The sequence below is a fragment of the Pantherophis guttatus genome, chromosome 6 (genome assembly GCF_059756535.1).
Source record: "Pantherophis guttatus breed Tessera chromosome 6, ASM5975653v1, whole genome shotgun sequence".
NCBI classification, from domain to species: Eukaryota; Metazoa; Chordata; class Lepidosauria; order Squamata; family Colubridae; genus Pantherophis; species Pantherophis guttatus.
In genome coordinates this window covers 86,798,950-86,822,168 of record NC_142068.1, presented here as the reverse complement: position 1 = coordinate 86,822,168, position 23,219 = coordinate 86,798,950, and the positions used below count along the sequence as shown (strand labels likewise).

The following is a 23,219-nucleotide window of genomic DNA, read 5'->3' as shown; positions in this document are numbered from 1 at the left end:
CTCTTCTTAAATTTGGGTGTTTTTTAAAACACATACACACACACCTGCTGTTTTATCCTGTATCCTAACTAATGCTTTTGAGGGCTTACTGAACAGAGTAACAGAAAAGGGGGGAAAATGTTTGTTAAAACCTGAAGGTTACAAAGAAGGAACAGAAGAAGAATTTGATAAGCAGTGAAAGGACATGACATGTCTCAGTACTGTAGCCAGAATTGATTCAATTTTCTGCGTACTCTACGTGCGAGATAACAAATTTCATAAGTTTGATTTAGGGTGCCCAGTTGACAGGAAGTTTTACATGCCAGGATTAAAATCAGATACACCCTGCAATTATGGGAACCCTGGGAATTATGCAGACACTTGGGTCTCTGTGTGTGTGTGTCTCTGTTTGTGTGTGTGTGTTCCAGGGGTGAAATCCAGCAGGTTCTGACAGGTTCTGGAGAACCGGTAGTGGAAATTTTGAGTAGTTCGGAGAACCGGCAAATACCACATCTGGCTGGCCCCAGAGTGGGGTGGGAATGGAGATGTTGTAATATCCTTCCCCTGGAGTGGGGTGGGAATGGAGATTTTGCAGTATCTTTCCCCTGCCACGCCCACCAAGCCACGCCCACAGAACCGGTAGTAAAAAAAAATGAATTTCACCACTGGTGTGTTCCTCTTATTAAACAAAAAAACAACTGGAACAAAATCAGCAGAAATCCCCACAAGTCTGTTGTTGTAATGAAGTTAACGGAATTTTAAAAAAAGAAACCTTAACTTTTGCTTCCCTTTGTGCGTTGAAGTTAGGTATCCCATCTTCTCATGTCTTGAGGATTGCTTTAATTATTTGAATTTCATCCATCGTTTTCACTAGTAATTGATATTGGCATGTGAAAGATCCTTTCATAAAATTCTTCCTTGCAACTTTTGCCCTCAAACTGCACACGATTCTTTTACTGTGGAATTCTATGCCGCCTTTGTGATGGCGATTAAATTTAAATTCTTGAACCTAGGGGGAAAAACAAAAACAGAAAAACCTCAGCTTATCTGAAAGCCAATTGAAGTACATTGCCAGTCTTAAATTCATTCTGGCTCCAATTGTCCATTGTTTCGTGTTACTCATTTTTCCCTGTTGTTCATAAACTACATCTTTTGAAAACCGCACAGAATGCATTGCATTCCTTGTCTAAATTTGATCTCCACACTGTATTTACTTAGGGTAAATCCTCCACAGTGTGCATGAGTAATGGGTGTTCCTGTTATATATACTGGGTATGTCTGGTTTAATGAAAAGAAGGACTAGGGGAGACACGATAGCAGTGTTCCAGTATCTCAGGGGATGTAAAAAAAGATTTGGAGACTCTAGAAAGAGTGCAGAGAAGAGCAACAAAGATGATTAGGGGACTGGAGGCTAAAACATACAAAGAACGGTTGCAGGAACTGGGCATGTCTAGTTTAATGAAAAGAAGGACTAACAGAGACATGATAGCAGTGTTCCAATATCTCGGGCTGCCACAAAGAAGAGGAAGTCAAGCTATATTTCAAAGCACCTGAGGGCAGACAAGAAGCAACGGGTGGAAACTAATCAAGGAGAGAAGCAACTTATTCCAGCAAGCCGGCCTGGCCTAATTTTTCTCCCCTTTCTTTTAAATTTTTTAAACTGAAATTTTAATTTGTTTTAAATTATTGGGATTTTAATTGTCGTGGGCTAAATTATTTAATTTGGTTTTAAATTGTTTCTAACTTTTGTATTTCTGTATTTTATCCTGTGCCTGTTCACCGCCCTGAGTCCTTCAGGAGTATACAAATTTAATAAAACAAAACAAACAAAACAAAACAAACTTAGAACTAAGGAGAAATTTCCTGACAGTTAGAACAGTTAATCAGTGGAACAACTTGCCTCCAGAAGTTGTGAATGTTCCAACATTGGAGGTTTTTAAGAAGATGTTGGATAATCATTTGTCTGAAATGGTGTAGGGTTTCCTGCCTAGGCAGGGAGTTGGACTAGAAGACCTCCAAGGTCCCTTCCAACTCTGTTATTCTAAATACTTCTAAACAGATAATTCAGCATAGTTTGTTTTAAGCTCCATGCCCTCCCCAACCCAACATCTAACATAGACATTTACAAACCTGACCAACTATCCTGCAGCCTATGGATCTATGTAGTGCTTCCTTGCACTTAATAGATTATCTAAGATTTTGTCCATGGGGAACTCTGGGAATTGAAGTTTTGTCCATGGGGATCTCTGGGAGTTGAAGTTCACACACCATAAAGCCGCCAAGTTTGAAAAACATTTAAGTTAAACGATGGCAATTGCATCTTTCTCAAACCGGTACTGGACACCAACCTTCCAACTAAATCAGGGGTCCCCAACCTACTGGGCCATGGGCTAATCACCACTGGGCCATGTGAGGGGCCGGCCGATGCGCGCCCACACGGCCCCACTCACGTGAGCATTGTTGTGGGCTTAATCGCTTGCCCCTCCCACCAAATCATCCCCCTTTTGCCCCCTCCCCTACTCTGGGCTGCCAACCCAGAAGAGTTGGAGTTAACTCTGAGCTAAATCATTGCTAGCTGCTGCTGCTGCTGCTTCTTTTTAAAAAATGTTTGCTAATATACCGTATTTTTCGGAGTATAAGACACACCTTAATTTTTGGGGAGGAAAATAAGAAAAAAGCTGATCGGCAGGTAGGTCGGCCTCCTGAAATACCCCCAATCAGCTGTTCCCAGAGGTGAATTTTAGCAACAGGTTCCTTGGTTGTGAGCTCTGTGCCTTGCTTTTTTTTGCTTTTTTTCCTGCCTCTGAAACTTCTGAAACTCCCTTTCAGAAAAAAACTTTCTTTTTTGCCTCTGAAAGCCTCCAAAACAGAGCTTCAGAAAAAAAAAGCCTCTGAAGTTTTTTTGGGGGGGCTTCTTTTCTGAAGCTCTGTTTGGGGGCTTCTTTTCTGAAGCTTCTTTTCTGATGCTTTTTTCAGCCTCTGAAACCTCCGTTTGAGAAGCTGGGCAGGTATACATTCAGAGTATAAGACGCACCCAGATTTTCACCCTCTTTTTTGGGGGGGGGGGAAAGGTCCGTCTTATACGCCAAAAAAATACGGTAGATGATGCAATGGTAGCCATAGAATTTTATAAACTGGCTTGCAGAAATGTTCCTTTTGGTGAAAGAATGAATGTGCAACTTCAGACAGGCTGACTAAAGTCATCCCCGTTTCTCTAAAAATCGCCCAAATCGTTCCATAAATTACCTAATGAATAAATGTGCCAGATGATCTCATTCTGAGCTTTCCTTCCTGAGCTGTTATTTTGCATACCAGAATTTACAGCGGGAGACTCATGTTTTCTGGAAAGGGAAAAAAAAACACATTTCCCTTAATACTGATGTTGCAAGAGTCTTATGAGTTGCTTTGTAGGATCATATCTCAACTGGCTTTGGCTGGAAGCAAGATTTGACCAAAAATGTGGGCCAGCTAGGTAAAGACCTTGAAACAGTTGAAATCCTTATATGTATGAATGACATATTTCTTTTGATTCCATTTTCATTTTTTGTTTAATGTTTTAAGCCAGTTTTTAAAATATGGACCTGGCTGGATTCTAAGCCAAGAATTTATTTATAAATTCTGGGTTTAATGTATGAATGATAGGTCACGCTAAATTGCAAATGTTGAGCGGGTTCATGCATATAAAGAGTTCTCAACTTACAATGACAATTGAGGCCAATATTTCCATTGCCAAGTAAGACCATTGTTAAATGAGTTTTGCCCCATTTTACGACCTTCCTTGCCACAGTTGCTAAGTGAATCATTGCGGTTGTGAAGTTAGTAACCTGGTTGTTAAGTGAATCTGGCTTCCCCGCTGACTTTGCTTGTCCGAAGGTCGCAAAAGGGAAAATCACGTGACCCCAGGTACATTGCAACCGTCATACATGTGAGCCAGTTACCAAGCGCACAGATATGACCATGGGGATGCTGCAACAGTCATAAATGTGACAAACGGTCATAAGTCACTTTTTTCAGTGCCGTTGTAACTCTCAGTCACTAAACAAATAACAATAGCACTTAGACTTATATACCGCTTTACAGTGCTTTCCAGCCCTCTCTAAGCAGTTTACAGAGTTAGCTTCTTGCGCCCAACAATCTGGGTCCTCATTTTACCAACCATAGAAGGACAGACGGCTGAGTCAATAGCAATAGCATTTAGACTTATATACCACTTTATAGTGCTTTATAGCCCTCTCTATGTGGTTTACAGAGTCAGCCTCTTGCCCCCAACAATCTGGGTCCTCATTTTACCCACTTCGGAAGGATGGAAGGCTGAGTCAACTTTGAGCCTGGTGAGAATTGAACTGCCAAATTGCAGACAACTGGCAGTCAGCAGAAGTAGCCTGCATTACTGCACTCTAACCACTGCGCCACCACAAATGGTTGTAAATTGAGGATTAAATGTAGTATTGAGTCAAAGACAAATTTCCTTAAGCCATGCACCAGGATGTGTTTCCCAGCCTTTTCTTGCTGCCTGTAAAATCTATGACTCAATTTATTCCATCTTTTGAATTTTCCACAAGGTTATTACCGCACGGAGAGAGACAAAGGCTCCCAGTATGAATTGTTCTACAAGAAAGCAGATGAAATGGAATACAGACACGTTTCGTTGTTCCGTCCGTTTGGTCCTCTCATGAAAGTGAAGACAGAGACTGTGGACATCTCCCGGTCGATGATCAATATCATAGTTCCTCTAGCGGGAAGGACAGAGGTTTTTGCACAATTCATGCAAAATTTCAGGTAAGTACATAAGAGATAAGATAAGGTAACCTTTATTGTCATGGTTTTTGGTTTTTTTTTACTGTGAGCACACATTAAAAATCAAATTCTGTTGCCTGCTCTCCAAAGAAATTATATATCTATCCATACAAATATATAGCATGCATATTCATATGCTATATACATACATACATACATACATACATACATACATACATACATACATATACACACACACACACACACCCTTACACCCAGATAGAGAGATAGAGATAGAGATAGATAGATAGATACATAGATAGATACACAGATACATAGATAGATACAGAGGTGGGATTCAGCCAGTTCTGTCCAATTCGGGCGAACCGGTAGTGGCTACTGTGAGAGGCTCCGCCCACCTGCCCGGACATAATGCGTGAGCAAAGAGCATGCACGGAAAGTCGTGCACATGTGTGTGCATGCTCATATTTGTGAACCAGTAGGGAAGGTAAGTGAATCCCACTCTGGATGGATGGATGGATGGATGGATGGATGGATGGATGGATGGATGGATAGATAGACAGACAGACAGACAGACAGACAGACAGACAGACAGACAGACACACACACACACACACACACACACACACACACAACTCAGAGTCCATTTTGAATACATAGCGGAAAGAAGAAACTTCAGAGTTTACAAGGTTGATACTATGCACAATGAGAGTTTATGCACCCAAGACAAATTCCTTGTGTGTCCAATCACACTTGGCCAATAAAGAATTCTATTCTGTTCTGTTCTACTGTACTCTATTCTATACGGAACAAAACTGTGACTGAATCTGGATGTTCTGCTTCAGGTACCAACAAAGCCCCCTCCCAGGAGGTAACAAGGAAACCAGGTCATGGAGAGGATGTGTAGCATCCCTGATGATATTACAGACCCTACTTAAGTATCATTTATATGCCGTGTCCTGAATAGAAGGGAGGGAACTGCCAGTAATCTTTTCTGCCACCCTCACCACTCTCTGCACCGCCTTCCTATCCGAAGCACTAATGTTTCCAAACCAGACAGTAATGCCATAGGATATCTAAAAGCTATCCATAGAAGAGGTTAAAAAAAAAAAGACAGCGAGAAAAATAAAAGTTCTTTCAGCGTCAGATATATAGGCCTTTAATTGGAGAAAGCAGAGTAGTAGTATAGGTACTGTGTTTTCCCAAAATTAAGACTCAAACGGAAAATGAGCCCTAGCATGATTTTTTTAGGACGCTCATAATATAAGCCCTACCCCAAAAATAAGCCCCAGTTAATATCGTCAGCCAGACGGATGCATTTTAATACTGTCTTTCCCTGAAAATAAGACCTAACTGGAAAATAAGCCCTAAAGCGTATTTTGGAGCCAAAAATTAATATAAGACCCAGTCTTATTATGGGGAAATATGGGAGTCCTCAATTTACGACTGGTTCCTTTGTGGCCATTCTAAGCTCCGAAGGTCACCCCTGTAGTCAAGTGATTGCATTTTGGGTGCTTAGCAACCAGCTCACAATTATGGCCACTTACAGTGTCACGTGACCACAGTTTTTTCCCAGAAAATCAATTTTTTCTACTGCACCAATCGTGGGCAATGCATTTGCTTAACAACCGCGGCATTCACTTACCTGTTAGAAAAAATGGTTGTTAAATCAGGCAAGGTGACTCGCTTAACGGCTGCCACAATTTAAAACTATATTTCCCAGCTCAATAATAATTGCTAAATCGAGGATAATTTATATTGTGATAGATTGGGGAGACAGATTTCTTGCAAGATAAAAGCAGCACAAATTGTGTTTTTGCATTTAGTAATTCTGGATGCAAAAGTTCTTGGTTGAGAATTGACCTTTGTTAATCTACTCCATCAATAGACCCTGGATACTGTCATTTGCTACGATAATAGATTAGATCTTGTTTCAGTTTCATGGGAAACAACGAGCTTCAGATGAAAACCAAAGGAAATGCTTTCAGCTAATGACGTAGCTACATAAAATGAACAAAAGCAGAATGTAAATATGAATGCTAAATGGTAAAAGCCTCAAAAGCATAATTGAGTCTATTTTAAAACCATGGCATACAAACATATGGAGTGAATTAGCAATTAGAAAGAATCTTGCATATTATATTATTGAGATGCTAAAATCTGAATTAATACACCATTGGGCTGTTGCTAAAAGTATCCTGTGCATCATGAAGTTTCAGAATAACAACATAAAATCCAAAAACGAATCTGTGACTAAGTGGCTAAGACGCTGAGCTTGTCAATCAGAAAGGTAGGCAGTTCAGCGGTTTGAATCCCTAGTACAGGTCTCCTGCGTGAGCAGGGGGTTGGACTAGATGACCTCCAAGGTCCCTTCCAACTCTGTTACTGTTATACGTCTCCGTGGAACAAACCTGTGTTGTTTCTTACAATACCAGGCAGTCTTGCTGATCGGCTTGTGATTTCAAATCATGTTTTTTACAAGTAAATAATTTACATGGAAATCCTCCAGAGCAGCTGAATTGCCTTAAATTGCACATAATCTGGCAGATATCTCTGCAGAGGAAGCATTAGAAAATGGAACATCAGCCGTTGGGTAGATTCCTCATTAAGCAGAATGGTCTTCTGATTTCTCTCAAAAGCAGCTGAAGCAAGGATGTTAAAAATATGGAAGATATGCTTAGGCAGAAAACCCTATAGCAGTGATGGCTAACCTTTCTGCCATCGCGTGCCGGGGGGGGCGGTTCGTGCACACACATGCACACACCCATAATTCTATGCGCCCCATGCGTGCGGGACTCCCCCTTCTCCCCCCCTCCGCTCCTGGCACGCAATGGAGTCTCTGGAGGCTGGGGACAGCAAAAAGCGTCACTTCCTGTCCAACCGGAAGTTGGGAAACGGGCCTCCGGAGGGCCTCTGAGGGGTTGGGGAAGGCTGTTTTTGCCCTCCCCAGATGCATAGGGAGGATCTGGAGCCAGGTGAGAAAGAAAAATGGGCCTTCCCCACCCCCCCAGGCCCTCCAGAGGCAGGAAACAACCTGTTTTCCTATTTCTGGTGGGCCCAGAAGGCCTGAAAACCAGCTGGCCGGTGCACGCATGCACGCCAGAGCTGAGCTGGCGTGCCCACTGTTATGGCTACGCGTGCCACAGATTCACCATCACGGCCCTATAGCATTTCAGACCAATGGTTATTCAATCTCTTCTTAAAAACGTCCAGTGTTGGAGCATCTATAACTTCTGGAGGCAAGTTGTTCCACTGATTAATTGTTCTAACTGTCAGGAAATTTCTCCTTAGTTCTAGGTTGTTTCTCTCCTTGATGAACCCCCCCCCCCCGGTTGCTTCTTGTCCTGCCCTCAGATGCTTTGGAGAATAGCTTGACTCCCTCTTCTTTGTGGCAGCCCCTGTGATACTGGAACACTGCTATGGACTCAATTATGGCCAGCCCGAAACTTTTAAGAAATCTAGCTGTTTTTTTAATCAAAGTGTATTTGTAACAAAGCCAACATGAGTAGCTCAGATGATTTGTGAACAGCTCTAGTGAGATTAGATCTTTCCGAGATTTTGGCCGATCAATCCATTTGGAGAATTCTGACTCTGAAAACTTCTGTTGGCCAGTAGAGGAGATACCTGGATCTTTCTTGGTGTAGAAGTTAACTGATTCACTAATATTCTCTTTTGCTCCCAGGGATGTTTGCATTAATCAAGACAAGCGGATTCATCTCACCGTGGTGTATTTTGGACAGGAGGGGCTTTCTGAAGTCAAAAGCATCTTAGAATCCGTTGCGAGGTGAGTCTCAAGGAGTCGCGCAGACATGTGGCGATAGGAAGGAAACCAAGAGGGGAAAGCAGTTTGAACCTCTCCCCTGCAGAGAAGTTCTCTTGAAATGTTTCATTTTAGGGGAACAAAGTTACAACAGGTCTGTATTATGTCTGAGGGCCTAATACAAAAATGGCTTGCAGGCCTGACAGTTACGTCCTTCGTTTATTCTGAAAATACTGGGCTTCTGTGGAATATTGGAAAGAGGCCTGTTTGCCTTTTTCATGCAAAATAACACAGTTCCCAGTTTGTAAGATGGATGCACTGCTTCGCTGGCACACATAAAAAATCTCTGACCCCCCCGTAATAAAACCCCTCATTCGGAAACATCAATTCTGCCTTTGGTCTTGACTGAGATCCTTCTGCACCCAGGGGCAATTTGTTGTGTTTTCCTTTGAGTAATGCATCTCATCAAAGTGAATCCTCAACTGCCAGGACCGAAGGCAGCAAACCATAGAAAAATTATTCCGTGACCTTGCAGGAGACGAAACATAATTTTCATTTAATAGCAATAGCACTTTGACTTATGTATATAAGGTGCTTTACAGCCGTCTCTAAGCCGTTTACAGAGTCAGTCTAACACCTGATGAGAGAGAGAGAGAGAAAGAGAGAGAGAGAGAGAGAGAGAGAGAGAGAGAGAGAGAGAGAGAGCACTTAGACTTATATACCGCTTTATAATGCTTTACAGCCCTCTAAGCGGTTTACAGAGTCAGCATGTTGCCCCCAACAATTTGGCTCCTCATTTTACCCGCCTCAGAAGGATGGAAGGCTGAGTCAACCTTGAGCTGGTGAGATTTGATCTGCCAAACTGCTGGCAGCCGGTGATCAGCAGAAATAGCCTGCAGTACTGCACTCTAACCACTGCGCCACCAACGCTCATTCATTCATTCATTCATTCATTCATTCATTCATTCATTCATTCATTCATTCATTCATATTAATTTATTTATTAATCAATTACCAATAATTAATTATACCAATTAATCATCCATTAAAAAATCTTTGGAACTGAGCTTGATCTAATGACTTTAGATGTGTGGCTGCTCCATTACTGGAGGCTTTTAAGAAGAGACTGGACAGCCACTTGTCTGGAATGGTAATAGGGTCTCCTGCTTGAACGGGGGTTGGACTAGAAGATCTCCAAGGTCCCTTCCAACTTTGTTATTCTGTTACTTCATGGGCATAGCACACCCAGCTAAAAGTACCCAATCTCAGTAAAAGCGTAAAGCATCAGCAAGCACGATGAAGCGGTATATAAGTCTTAAGTGCTATTGCTATTACCTAGCCATCAGCCATCATTTTATGCTTCCTCAAATAGTAATTTGGTTTCTGCCCTCAAGTGAAACTCTTATTTGTAATTGGAGGTGATTAGGGACTTCAGGAAATTCAGTTTCTGAAAAGTCTTTCATTGAACAATGAACAATAATCTAGGACCGTGATGGTGAACCTATGGCACGCGTGCCACAGATGGCACACGTAGCCACATCAATGGGCATGCAAGCTCAGATCTGGCGCTTATGTGAGCGCAGGCCAGCTGATTTTTGGGCCTTCTGGGCCCACCACAAGTAGGGAAATGGGCTGTTTCCTGCCTCCAGAGGGCCTCGGGGAGTGGGGGGGCGGAAGGCCCGTTCTTCTCCACACACCCCAGAGGCCCTCCGAAGGCCAGAAACAACCCATTTGCCAACTTCTGGTGGGACCGGAAGTTGGCAAATGGATCGTTTCTGACCTCCGGGAGGGGAGGAAGGCCATTTTCGCCCTCCTCCAGACTCCTAGAAAGTCTTTGGAGCCTGGGGAGAGAGAAAAATGGGCCCACCGGGCCTTCATGTTCCAGGAGCAGGGGAAGCGGAGGGGGGTCACCCGCGCATGCGTGGTGGGATGCATAGAATTATGGGTGTGGGTACGCGCACATGTGACCCCCCCACGCTCCCCCGCACTCCTGGCACACGATGGCAAAAAGATTAGCCATCACTGATCCAGGACATCCAATGTTAATTTTGGACTAAACTTCACCCAAAGAAATATAATACAGTGGATGATTTATAATGGCTGGTCCTTGTAGCTATTCCAGTGAGAAATGGCTATGTTAAATTTCCACCATTCTCCGAACCTGTTTTTTGCTAGTGCCTTTAGCATTACGCAAGTTGATGCAAAGCTACCATGTTCATGTGATCATTTACGACAAAGTTCTTTTCCATTGACAAGAATGTTTGATTGGTTATCTGTCAGGGTTCCCAGTAACACCCCCAACAAAAGAAGACTCTTGAAGTTCCTCAAAGTTCCTTTTTATTAGAGATGTCATATTGGCACCTGGAAAAACCTGAATCTGAAAGCCTCCAGGTATTCCCCACCCAAAAGAAAGTCCAAGTCCCTGCCCAGCACCCACATGTCCATCAAAGAACCACCCCAACTGGAGATGCCTCCCAGTTCCAGTCCTCCAGGTGCAGGGCAAGATGTCCTTGACTCTCTGAGAAAGGAATGTTATTATGACTATATATCACCCTTTCACCATATAATCCCCCCCTCCCAGTTTCCCACAGTAGTAAATGTGGCAGGTCTGAAGGCCCAATGCAAAAGATGGCTTCCAGGCCTGACATTATCGTTCTCCGTTCTGCTAAATTAAGCATCTGAACAGGGGAAGAATTTGTTATACGTTGGTGGTTCTGTGTAGAAAAGTTTTCTGTCTGAATAGACTTGGGAGAAAGAAAAATTAGCTTCCCTAATTTCTCACATGCAACTTTAATAATGAGCACTTTTTGTAGAGCTTCTCCCGAAAAGAAATTATCCAAGTGGTTGTTGCCTTTTCATAACACCATGGAAGACCCGGGTATCTGCCGGGAAATTGGTATCTGCAAGATGGCAGGCAAGTGTTGCAGTCAAAGCCCCATCCCTTTTGTGTGTCCGTGACATGTACACACAAGTTGCAATTCTGGGCTCGCCATGTTGCAGATTTTGGCCTAACTTGTTGAAACTCAACAAGTTAAATGCAAATCACCACTTCGTCTAAAGAAGGAGTATCTAGCTCGAAAATACAACAGAGGCCCGTTGTATTCATGAAGAACAGTAGGGGGTGGTGTGTAGTAATCCTTGCTTCACAGGCAACCCAACACAGATCTTCTTTCCAATAGCAACTCTGCAAGGGTGAAATGTAAGACATGGAGCTTGGTTGAATTAATTGGCCTTCAGACAGTGGTGGGATTCAGCCGGTTCGGGTGAACTAGTAGTTAAATTGCTGGGTGGCCCTACCCCTTCCTGCCCCGCCCCTTCCAGGAGTCCTCACGTGCCCCATTTTGGCTCCCAGGTAAGTGCTGGGAGGCCTCCTAGGCCCAAAATAGGGTGCGGGGGGGGGCTGTGGGGCGGCTCGTTTTTGCTCCCGGTGTCAGCCTTCTCTGGAACCACCTGTGCTCCGCCGAACAAACACCACACGCACACACTCAAAGGTGAAGCTATCCTGTTTAATCGTAGCTTACACAGTGGTCATACAGTAAGCGCTGAAGTTTTCTGAGTCGGAGACGCCCGATTCTTCCGCTTATCCGGCTTTATAGAATGTCCCCAACCGCCCCGCCCTTGCTCAATTGTGCATTTAAAGTGACAGTACTATTTACTCCTTCAGGTTCATTGTGGATTGCCAGTTACTTCTGGATCTCGCTGTCCCTCGTATTGAAAGGCTTTTGTTTCCTTTGACATCGTTTTATTGACCCTGTCCCCAGATTCTCTATACCGTCCACCACCTGATATCACTGTGCCCTGCTAAACACTACAAAAAACCCCTTCACCGTGTCTCTGTTCTTCTGGCTTGTCACAGTCCCCGGGATCATGTGTCGAGGGAATGGCTGACACTCGACACCTGGGAGGCTGCACAGAGGCCTACTAGGCCCAAAACGGGAGGGCAGTGTGTTCCCCCTGCAGCCCGTATTTGCTCCCAGTGGGGTGCAGGAGGCCGAGTGCTGCCTGTCCACCCCCTGGCTACGCCCACCATGGCCACACCCACCCAGCCAGTCATTAGGGCAGAGAACCGGTTCTTAAATTATTTGGATTCCATCACTGCCTTCAGGGTATTGTTTTGAGCCGTTGGGCCATGAACCGAGAACTTGGATGTTCCAAACTCTGGATGCTTTGTCTTGTTAGGGAGGCTGACTTCCATAACTACACTCTGGTTTCTCTGAATGAGGAATTCAACCGTGGCCAAGGACTGGATGTGGGTGCCCGAGCTTGGGAAAAAGGAGAAGTCTTGATGTTCTTCTGCGATGTGGATATTTATTTCACGGCTGAATTCTTGAACAGCTGCCGCCTGAATACAGAACCAGGTAGGTCTCTTATATCCTGAAGAGAACGGAGAAGAGGTTTTTAGATCATTCCCTTTCTCCCAGTATGAAGAAGCCTTATACTGCAAAATACTTCTTTGGATATCCTCCTGCATTGTAAATTTTCCTGAGGCATTTCATTTCTCATGGTTTCTCCAGTCTTGATAGGGTCATATATTTTCCTTGAGAACAGCTGATCTTCCATAAACTGCTGAATTAATCCTTTGCTAGACATCTGGAAAATTACTTGAGGGGGGGGAGAGCATAAGACAGTGGTTGTTTTCATTTCATTTATTATATTTATATAGAGGGTTTCCTTTGAGGAGGCTTTCTCCCCTGAACATGGCATGAGTAGACTTCATCACACCATTCATGGCTTTTGTTAAGTTAATTATAGCCTGACTAAGTGGCTCAGTGGCTAAGACACTGAGTTTGTTGATCAGAAAGGTTGGCAGTTTGGCGGTTTGAATCCTTAGTACAAGTCTCCTGCGTGAGCAGGGGGTTGGACTAGACAACCTCCAAGGTCCTTCCAACTCTGTTACTGTTAAACTGATCATAAATAAAACCAATGATAAGATTATATAAAAAATATATATTATATTGAATAAATTACAATAAGAAACTCTGCCTCTATTTCTCCCTTCTTGTCCTTTATGTTCCTCTTTGGGATATCACAAGCTGCCAAACGGAATTTGGCTGCCTGCCTTTTGCAATTTTGCAGTCCTGCAAGTAAGCAGTTTTTGTTGAAAAGTGTGTGGAACCCCTGGAGGTGTTTATAGTAAAGGGTAATTGTGGTGTTAACACATGTCCTTTTGGAAGGAAAGTGGGGTCTAATGTTTCTATCACAGCTTTCTCACAGTCCCACCACATTTCATGGAGGGCAGTATTTCTATATTTACCTTATTATTCCTAAAACTGCATATTACGGAACCGTGGCCAAACTGAACTTCACAGCTGAGCCAGGACTCCATGAAAACAGGTCAAACAATTATGTCTGTCATGTGTGTGTCTGCATGCATACAAATACACAAAGAAACACACGCACACACATACACTATATAGTATAATTAGATATGTCTCCCTAGCCTAATAAAGAGAAAGACTAGAGGTGACATGATAGCAGCTTTCCAATATTTGAGGGGTTGCCACAAAGAGGAGGGAGTCAACCAGGGGTGAAATGCTCCCGGTTTGGACTAGACCATCCGATCCGGTAGCGATGGAAGCGGGTGGTTCGGAGAACCGGTAGCAAAAATCCCTGTCCCCCCCATGCCCAGCTGAGCCGCGCAATCATCAGAGGCTTTTTTTCTTTTAAATGCCTCTCATAACCCAAGCTGAGTTGCCTGATCAGCAGAAGCTTTTTTCTTTTAAATGCCTCTGACGATCCAAGCTGGGGTCGTCAGAGCCTTTTGAAAACATTTTTCTACAACCTCTTCACCGAAGAGGTTGTAGAAAAAATGGTTTTAAAAGTAAAAAAAAAAGTAAAAAAAAAAATTGGCCATGCCCACCCAGTCACATTACCCACCACCACCACCAAGCCACGCCCACAGACATGGTAGTAACAAATTTTAGATTTCACCACTGGGGTCAACTTATTTTCCAAAGCACCTGAAGGCCAAACAAGGAACAATGGATAAAAACTAATGAAGGAGACAATCAACCTGGAATTAAGGAAGAATTTTCTAACAGTGAGAGCAATCTAATCTATCATTCTAATGCCTTCATTCTAATACATACATATTATCTCTTTCCATGTCCACCTAACCTGATTTTTTGGCATTTCAACTTTTACCTCGTGTTTCTAACCATTGATAGAATCTATTCCATGTAGCATAGTGTTCTGTATCTCCTTTATCTTTTATTTTTAGCATTAGCCTGTCCATTTCCGCACAGACTAGTATCTTCCTTATTGTCTCCTCCTCTCAAGGGGTGTTTTCACTTCCACTGTATCCAAAATTTTCTTGATTTCGTACAGGTCCACCACATGTGATAATATGTGCCAGGTATTTGTTTACATTTCCAATAGTTTGGGGACATATTGCTTAACATTTTGGCCAATTTTGCCGGGGACAGATGCCGTCTATAGAACATTTTATAGAGATTTTCCTTATGTGATGTGGCCATTGTCAGTTTCCAATTTCTCTCCCAAAGCTTTTGCCATTTATCCAAATCTATATTATATCCAAAGTTTTTGGCCCATACTATCATCGTCTCTTTAACTTGTTCTTCTTCCATTTTGTAATTTAATAAACAATTGTATAGTATCCTTATCAATTTGTTATCAGTCCCAACTAATATCTTGTCCAATGTTGTTAGTTCTTTATAAAACCCCCATGTTTTCACATCTTTCACATAACATGATTGTATCTGCAGGTACGATCACCCCTCTAATTCCACCCCTTGGTTTTTTAGTTCTAATCTGGTTTTCAATTCACCCTTCTCGTTTAGTATATCCTTATAAGAAACATTTTTTTTCCATATTTATAAGATTTGGATGTATCAATGTATCAACTCTCTTATTCTGTATTCTATGTCTCAAACTGGATGACTTCAGTCTTAGATTTATATTGTACTCTCAATAGTCTCTGTTAGATGCAAGTCATGTTTTGGGGCAGGGCGATGACTCATTGGTTAAAAGACGCTGGGGTTGTCGGTTGGAAAGTTGACAGCCCAGGTTTGGGACCTGAGCATCGCGCAAGGGGGTGAGCTCCCATCTTCCCCCTCGCTCCTGCCCACCTAAGCCATTCAAAAGCATGCAAGAGAGTAGAAGTTAGAATAGAATGAGCTGGAAGGGACTTTGGAGGTCTTCTAGTCCAGCCCTCTGCTCAAACAGGAGACCTTATACCAGGGGTCTGCAACCTTAAATACTCAAAGTGCCATTTGGACCCGTTTCCCACAGAAAACACTGGGAGCCACAAAACCTGAGTGGGCGTGGCCAACTCGATGTCAGTCACTTCCACTGGTCACATGACCACCCCCTAGCCATGCCTACCCAGCCGATCATTAGGGCAGAGAACCAGTTGTTAAAAAACACCGAGAACCACAAAATCCTTTTGACATATCTCTCTCTCACCTTCCTCCCTCCCTCCCTCTCTCTATGTCTTTCTCTCTCCCCCTCTCTCTGTATCTCTCTGCCTCTGCCCTGGGCGCTTCTCCATCCCCCGCTGTCGCCTTTACCTTCTCAGGCCAGGCGAGGAGTGACTGGGAGGGGAAGGCGAGGGGCGGGGCCAGCCAGTGGTGAGATTACCTGACAGGGAGCCACAGCAGAGGGCCCAAAGAGCTGCATGTGGCTCCAGAGCCACAGGTTGCTGACCTCTAGACAAATGGCTGTCCAATCTCTTCTTAGAAACCTCCAGTGATGAGGCACCCACAACTTCTGGAGGCAAGTTATTCCATTGATTGACTGTTCTCACTATTAGGAAGTTTCTTCTGATTTATAGGTAGAGTAGATGACTTTGGTCAGGAGGAAAGAGCATTCCATGACATCATGCTGGCCATAGGACCATAGAAACCTTTTTCGGACAGCACTGGCTCAATGGCCTTTGAAACGGAGATGAGCACCATTCCCTATAATCAACTCCTTTCCTTCCTTCCATGTTACAGTAGTGCTTGGGAAATAGTTTAACGGTTAATTTAAAAACAAAACAAAATGGGAAGTCTTTTCCTCATCAGTCGTTCAGACGGAGTCTTTCCCCTTTTTCGCAGGCAAGAAGGTTTTTTATCCGGTGGTTTTCAGCCTTTATAATCCTGCCATTGTCTACGCTAATCAAGACGGGCCACCTCCAGTGGAACAGCAATTGGTAAGAGACGGGGGTTCCAGAGAAACTTTAAAAACGTTACTCTCCATAGTAACAACAACACCGTGCAGTGTATAATTTCCTGGAACATCTTTAAAAATGAAGTTTCACTCGTTGACAATGGGATCTGTCCTTTCCTGGGCCTTCATTGAATTTTCCCCCAAGCAACACGAACGAAAGGACTTGCTGTCCTCAAATGACATGAACAAAAGAGAGAGACCTTTGCTGAAATTTGTTCTTAGTTTATCAGATTAACATTTAGCAAGTTTCCATTTGTTTTAGTTTTCTTGAACTCAGCAGATTTTTGCGGGGGAGGGGGGAATGTGTTTCAAGTCAGTTTTATTAGTGTTTGTTTATTTTAGTCACTTTATAAGGATTAGGGAGATGGGCAGCATAAAGATGTAATAAATAAATAAGAGATAGAGAATCTCAGCCATCCATGTCAGAGTGTGCTTATTCAAGAGGCAACTGGACTTTCTTTCTTTTACCTCGTCCAAGGAGCTTCTTCAGCTCTTCCGTTCTGAACTGAAGAAGCTTCCTGGATGAGAAGCGAAACGTCTTCAAGGAAAAAAGAAGTGCAGTCGTCTCTTGAAGAAAAAAGAAGGACCTTTGGGACTTGAATGCAATCATCTACCATTCCGTTGATGGTTAATGTCTACCTCCTGTCTTCTTCTTTCCTCACCATCAGGCAATGCTGAAGTGGGTTTTGTTTCAGGCCTTGTTGTTTTGCTCTTTCCTGAAGCTAAAACTCTGTGTCTGTTTCTGTAATAGGTCCACAAAAAAGATTCCGGCTTCTGGAGAGATTTTGGCTTTGGGATGATGTGTCAGTATCGCACAGATTTCTTGGCCATTGGTAAGATGTATAAATGCCTCTCTCTCCCTCCCTCCCTCCTGTGGGGCGTGTCTTGGTGAGTGTTGCATGACTTGGTGGGCGTGGCAGAGAAAGAATACTGCAAACTCTCCATTCCCACCCCACTCCAGGGGAAGGATACTGCAAAATCCCCATTCCTACTCCACTCCAGGGGAAGGATATTGCAAAATCTCCATTCCCACTCCACTCCAGGGGAAGGATACTGCAAAATATCCATTCCCATCCCATTCCATGGAAAGGATACTGCAAAATCCCCATTCCCACCCCACTCGGGGGCCAGGCAGAGGTGGTACATATTTTGTGGAGAATGTACTGACTTGGTCAATGTATTTTTTACACAGTGCTTATAGTAATAATGCAATTAAATATACATAATCATAGTATTCCAACTTCTAATCTTGACATAGATATTGTAATTGCAATAAATTCTATTCTTTATCTTCTGGTTATTTATCTTTAAATCATATTTTTTAAAAGAGCAACTATCATCTCTGTCCCAAAGCGGCTCCTCCTCTGACCTGCTGTTGACTCACCGACAGTCCCAATGTTGCACAATATACAGCCTGATACTACATAAGGAAGCTTCATTTCATGCTGAATAAACTAAATTATGAATGTATCTTAAATAGAAAAGTATCTTTAGATAGATTTTTACTCCAAAAGCATTTTATTAAAATATATTTGATTTTAAAAAATCTGATCTAAATAAAAAAATCAATTTAAATTTTTAAAAAATCAGATTTAAAAAAAAAAAATAAAATAAAAAAGCATTGATTTTTATCCACCCTGGCCCAAATGCTTTCTCTTTTATTTATTGCTGTTTTATTGTAGCTAATGGATTTTCTGCTGAAATACACGGCCTACAAATTCTTGTCTCAGTTGATCTAAAGTGTGGGTGGTTAAATCTAAAGGATGGGTGGGCGGGCATGAGCTTTCAATTAGTTATTTATCGAATGTAAATTAATTAATTCTTGCCGGAATTTCCTGGATACAATATACTGATTTTGGACTTTTGTGAAACATTCATTACCGTTCACATAACTGATTTTTTAAAAACAACAATGGAAAATGAGTAACTGAAACTTTTTTTCATTTTGTATGTTGGTGCCATCATGTGGCTCAACAGAATTTTTCAGCAAAAGAGATTATCGGCATTATGCCTACATGTAAATTGTAATACATTGCAATAAAAGAGGTGAAATTGGAAACCACTTCATTCGCTAGATAAATGTCCCAAGTGAATACCATAATGTTCATCCATGTTTGCTCTTTCAAAATGGCACAATACAGATTTCTTCTTGAATACAGGATTTATTAATGGAAAGTAAACAGGTCCTAGAGCAAAATTTAAACATCTTATTTCAGTAACAGGAATAATTGCCTTTCTTACATATCTACTGTAAAGTTGTTGTTGTTAATTGCGAAGTCTTGTCCGACCCATCGCGACCCCATGGACAACATTCGTCCAGGCCTTTCTGTCCTCTACCATCCCCCGGAGACCATTTAAGCTCACGCCGACTGCTTCAGTGACTCCATCCAGCCACCTCGTTCTCTGTTGTCCCCTTCTTCTTTTGCCCTCAATCATTCCCAGCATTAGTCTCTTCTCCACTGAGTCCTTCCTTCTCATTAGGTGGCCAAAGTATTTGAGTTTCATCTTCAGGATCTGGCCTTCTAAAGAGCAGTCAGGGTTGATCTCCTCTAGGACAAATTAGCATATAATGTATCTAAATAATGTATTTAAAACATTCTGTAGTATTTTAATCCGTAAAAATATAACTATTGCATTCTATCCCTTCACAAGAGGGTTGTCAATCTTTGTCTGCCCCCTTTTTTTAATAAACAGTTGAAGGGTCCTTGGTGCTCTCTGAGCCTTGGTTGTTTTCTTGGAGATGTTTCATTACCAAATTAGGTAACATCATCAGTGCTACCTACCTGGAAGAAAACACCAAGCTCAGAAGGCACCAAGGACCTCACAGTCTTCCTACCTCCTTTCCCCTTCTCCTTCTCTTCATCCTCCTTCTCTTCGTCATCCTCCTTCAACTCCTCCCCCTCCACCATCACCATTCCACTCCCTTCTAGCATTGATGATGTTACCTAGTTTGGGTCATGAAACGTCCACAAGAAAATCAAGCTCAGAAAGTGCCAAGGATCCCTCATGTCAACCCTGAGCTACAAATATTCTCCTCTATCAAGAGAAACAATGACTAAAGATATAGAACGAAATAACTCAATATAATTGTTTTGCTAGAAGTTTTATGGTGGCCTCGTAGTATTGCTGAAGCTGCAAGCAGCCAGAACCACACGTGAATATAGCTTCAATCAGAAGCTTTATTGTTAAGTCACTTACAATATGTTGCAAGAATCTCACCAGACTGACTCCATTCAGTCAGAATTCTTCAGGAATTCTGGGGGAGGTCAGGTCTGTGTCCCTTTCTCCAGTGCAAGGACTTTAAACTTGACCCCTCTTTAAACACCTACAGTAGTGGACAAAATTGTGGAAACCTTTTGGGAAAAGTGTATTTTCTAAAACTAGCTAATAACAGCACTTTCTTTGGGAGTTGTACCATAAAATTATGTATCAATGGAAAGATAATTTAATCAAGAATGTAACGCAATAACTTTTATGAAGAATTTGCTATTAGAATAGCAGTTACAGTATAAAGAAGAAAAGTGAAACACATAAAAAAATGAGATATACAAAAATTATCAACATAGAAAAAATGAGATATACAAAAATTATCAACATAGAAAAAATGAGATATACAAAAATTATCACATCAGTTAATCCTTAGTTAGTTAGCATGAATTATGGCCTTACAACGTCTTCCCATGGAGTGAGCCAAGTCTTTTAAGTTCTGCAGCTGTGATAATGTGAAACCAACATTGAATGTTTGCTTCTATTCACTAGGTTTTATTCCTGAGTCGCTTCTGACTAACAAGTTTTTTTAGTCAGCTGGCTCCATAGATTTTTCCATTGGGTGAAGGTCTGGGCTATTCCCAGGCCATTCGAGCAGTGGAATAGGATTATCTTGAAACTCCAAAAAACAAAAAAAAAGTGGTGTTATTAGCCATCAAACCTCAAAAATACACTTTTCCTAAAAGGTTTCCACAATTTTGGCCACTACTCTACGTGCTGTCTAACTGGAGACTCTGCCACTCTGCTGAATTAATTTTAATAAAATGATGGATGTCCATCCCTTTTGATTCAGGCTCCACCATCCATGTCCTTCAAACAGTTCTCCTGACCTCTCTCTGATTTCCCACAGGAGGCTTTGACCTGGAAGTCAAAGGGTGGGGTGGAGAAGACGTTCACCTCTACCGGAAATACCTGCACAGCAACCTGATGGTGGTCAGGACTCCGGTGCCCGGCCTGTTTCATCTTTGGCACGAGAAGCACTGTGCCGACGAATTGACTCCCGAGCAATACCGCATGTGCATCCAGTCGAAAGCCATGAATGAGGCTTCTCACTCGCACCTTGGCATGCTTGTTTTCCGGGAGGAGATCGAAACCCACCTGCGTAAGCAAGCCTACAAGACTAACAGTGAAGCCATAGGCTAGAACGATCTTCGGGGCAACCTTCAGACTCCGTAGCTGCTATGAACCAGATTTGGTTCGGAAGCCTTAATTAACTCAGCTTACAAACATGCAGTGCCTCTCCTCTCTCTCTCTCTCTCTCTCTCTCTCTCTCTCTCTCTCTCTCTCTCTCTCTCTCTCTCTCTCTCTCTCTGAGTCGAAAGATCTCTTTCTGCGGCCAGGTATCACCAAGGATTTCACCAGAGGAGGCATTCACCCAAAAGGGACTTCTTTCCCTTCACTTCAACAAGTTGGATGGTGCACATGGGGCGGGGTGAACTGGGGAGGAGAAGACCACCTCTTTTCCAAATTTTCCACTTTTGGGGTTCTCCAACCTGCATCCCGCGAAAGGGATGGATCACACCTCTCAGTTTTCCACGGTTATTCTGCATTGTTCCTTTCCTTCTTTTTTTTTTTTTTTTAAGAATGGACACGGTACGTATTGTTCTGACCTAGGCTTCCCAAGAGCATGAAGCAGACTCCTTGTCCCGACAAAACCCCCTTTTTATTAAGTTACTATGAATTCCTCTCATTCACATCCAGCAAAGTCTTTCAAGGGAGAATTTACAGTCACAGACCTTATCTGACTTGGAGAGCTGCCAGGCCGATATATTCAAAATTTGGCAAGGAGTCTTGGAGAGTCACAAACCAATTAAGCGAATTAACCGTCTCCTGCAAACTCCACTCCCCTTTCGCTCCTCTTTATTCCCTATGGGAGGGGCCATTCACGTCCACTTATGGCTTTACTCCCAAGTCGACCCTTGTTCCTTAGCTGTTCCCTTCCCCTGGCAGCTCTGCACATGCACACACTGGGAACAGGCTCCAGCTGTTCTTCTGCCCCACTGATGTCCGACTCCAAAGGCAGCTGACAATTGTCAGACGGCCCTGGCCCCATCTCTGCCTCCAACGCAGAGCATTCATCAGAGCCTTCCGCAGACTCCAGGACTGCCCCATGTTCCTCCTCAATGTCCTCACTGTCTGAGTCTGCCACCAGCTCCGCTGGCCACTGGCGGGCCACAACACGTATCCCTTTAATGGGAAGAGGCAGAAGGTAGGTGTGATTGTGCCGACTGACACATCGTTGCAGCTAGAACCACTGAGTTTGCCTTATCAGGAACATCCATACACTTGCAAAAAAAAGTAAAATAAATCTAGATGTCAGGTTTCTAAAAAAAAATTAAAATAAAAAAAGACCATTCAAGAGTTTGCGAAACGGTTGCGGTGCCGTACTTTAGCAGATTGTACATGAGCTGAGCTTTATATGCTATGTGCTTATCCTAGCTACCAGCCAATTTTTCTTTTTCTTTTCTTTTTTATTTTCTTCTGCATGTTTGGAGACCTAGAATGAACAAGGATTTAAATGGTTCAATTCTGATCCTCTTGGCTCTTCAGAGGAAAGTAGCAATGTTTCTGCCCCTTGACCGAGGCGGAGAACATCAGAAAATGGCCCTGAAAGTTAGACACAAGTCAACTTTGCTAACTATCTCCTTTTTATATTTCTTAGCCTTGGGCGCACAAGTTTGTCTATTCAGGCTGAATTGGAATGAACACTAGTGGCAGAAAAGTGGAATTATGCTCTCTCTCTCTCTCTCTCGTTCTCTCTCTCTCTCCCCCTTTTTTTTTTTTTATTTAATCTATCCATTTCAAACAGGATTTGTCAAAGAGATGCCAGAACTCTCCCAACAAATTCCTGGATAACGGGGAAAAATAAAAAAAAGACAGGTTGAAGTTTTTCTCTGTCTGAATCGCCGTATAACTATTTGGGCCCATCCCTTTTTAACACGTAGTTTGCTTTTATATAATAACATTATTGAGAACAAATATTATTTATCTGACTTGGGAGAGAATGTCATGGGGCTTGCTGTTGTCGTGTCTTTATAAATAAATTGAATATTCCTCTCTTTTGATATTTGGCTGGTTTCTCTTCCTTGGAGTTTCGACCTAGGAGAAGAGGATAGGAAAAAGAGGGAACAGCTACATCAAAGAACCCCCAAATTGTGAGGGGTTTATGAGGCCCATTGGAGAATGGGCTGCTTTGAGTCTTCTTAACAAATTGACTGTAAGCTCACAGTGTTCTGACCTAGGCTTCACAAAAGCACAAAGCAGACTCCTTGTCCCGACAAAACCC

General features: G+C 42.7%; 1 protein-coding gene across 1 annotated transcript in view; it reads left to right on the top strand.

Moving 5' to 3' along the window:
• Window positions 1-22,998, top strand: part of CSGALNACT2 (chondroitin sulfate N-acetylgalactosaminyltransferase 2) — a 69,257-nt gene extending 46,259 nt beyond the window's left edge. Inside the window, exons 3-8 of the mRNA XM_034423450.3 lie at window positions 4,542-4,758; window positions 8,420-8,521; window positions 12,677-12,855; window positions 16,555-16,649; window positions 17,418-17,499; window positions 20,784-22,998. Of these exons, the coding sequence (XP_034279341.1) occupies window positions 4,542-4,758; window positions 8,420-8,521; window positions 12,677-12,855; window positions 16,555-16,649; window positions 17,418-17,499; window positions 20,784-21,076 (968 nt within the window). The 3' untranslated portion in view covers window positions 21,077-22,998. The remainder of the gene's footprint in view (window positions 1-4,541; window positions 4,759-8,419; window positions 8,522-12,676; window positions 12,856-16,554; window positions 16,650-17,417; window positions 17,500-20,783) is intronic.
• Window positions 22,999-23,219: the final 221 nt, after the last annotated feature.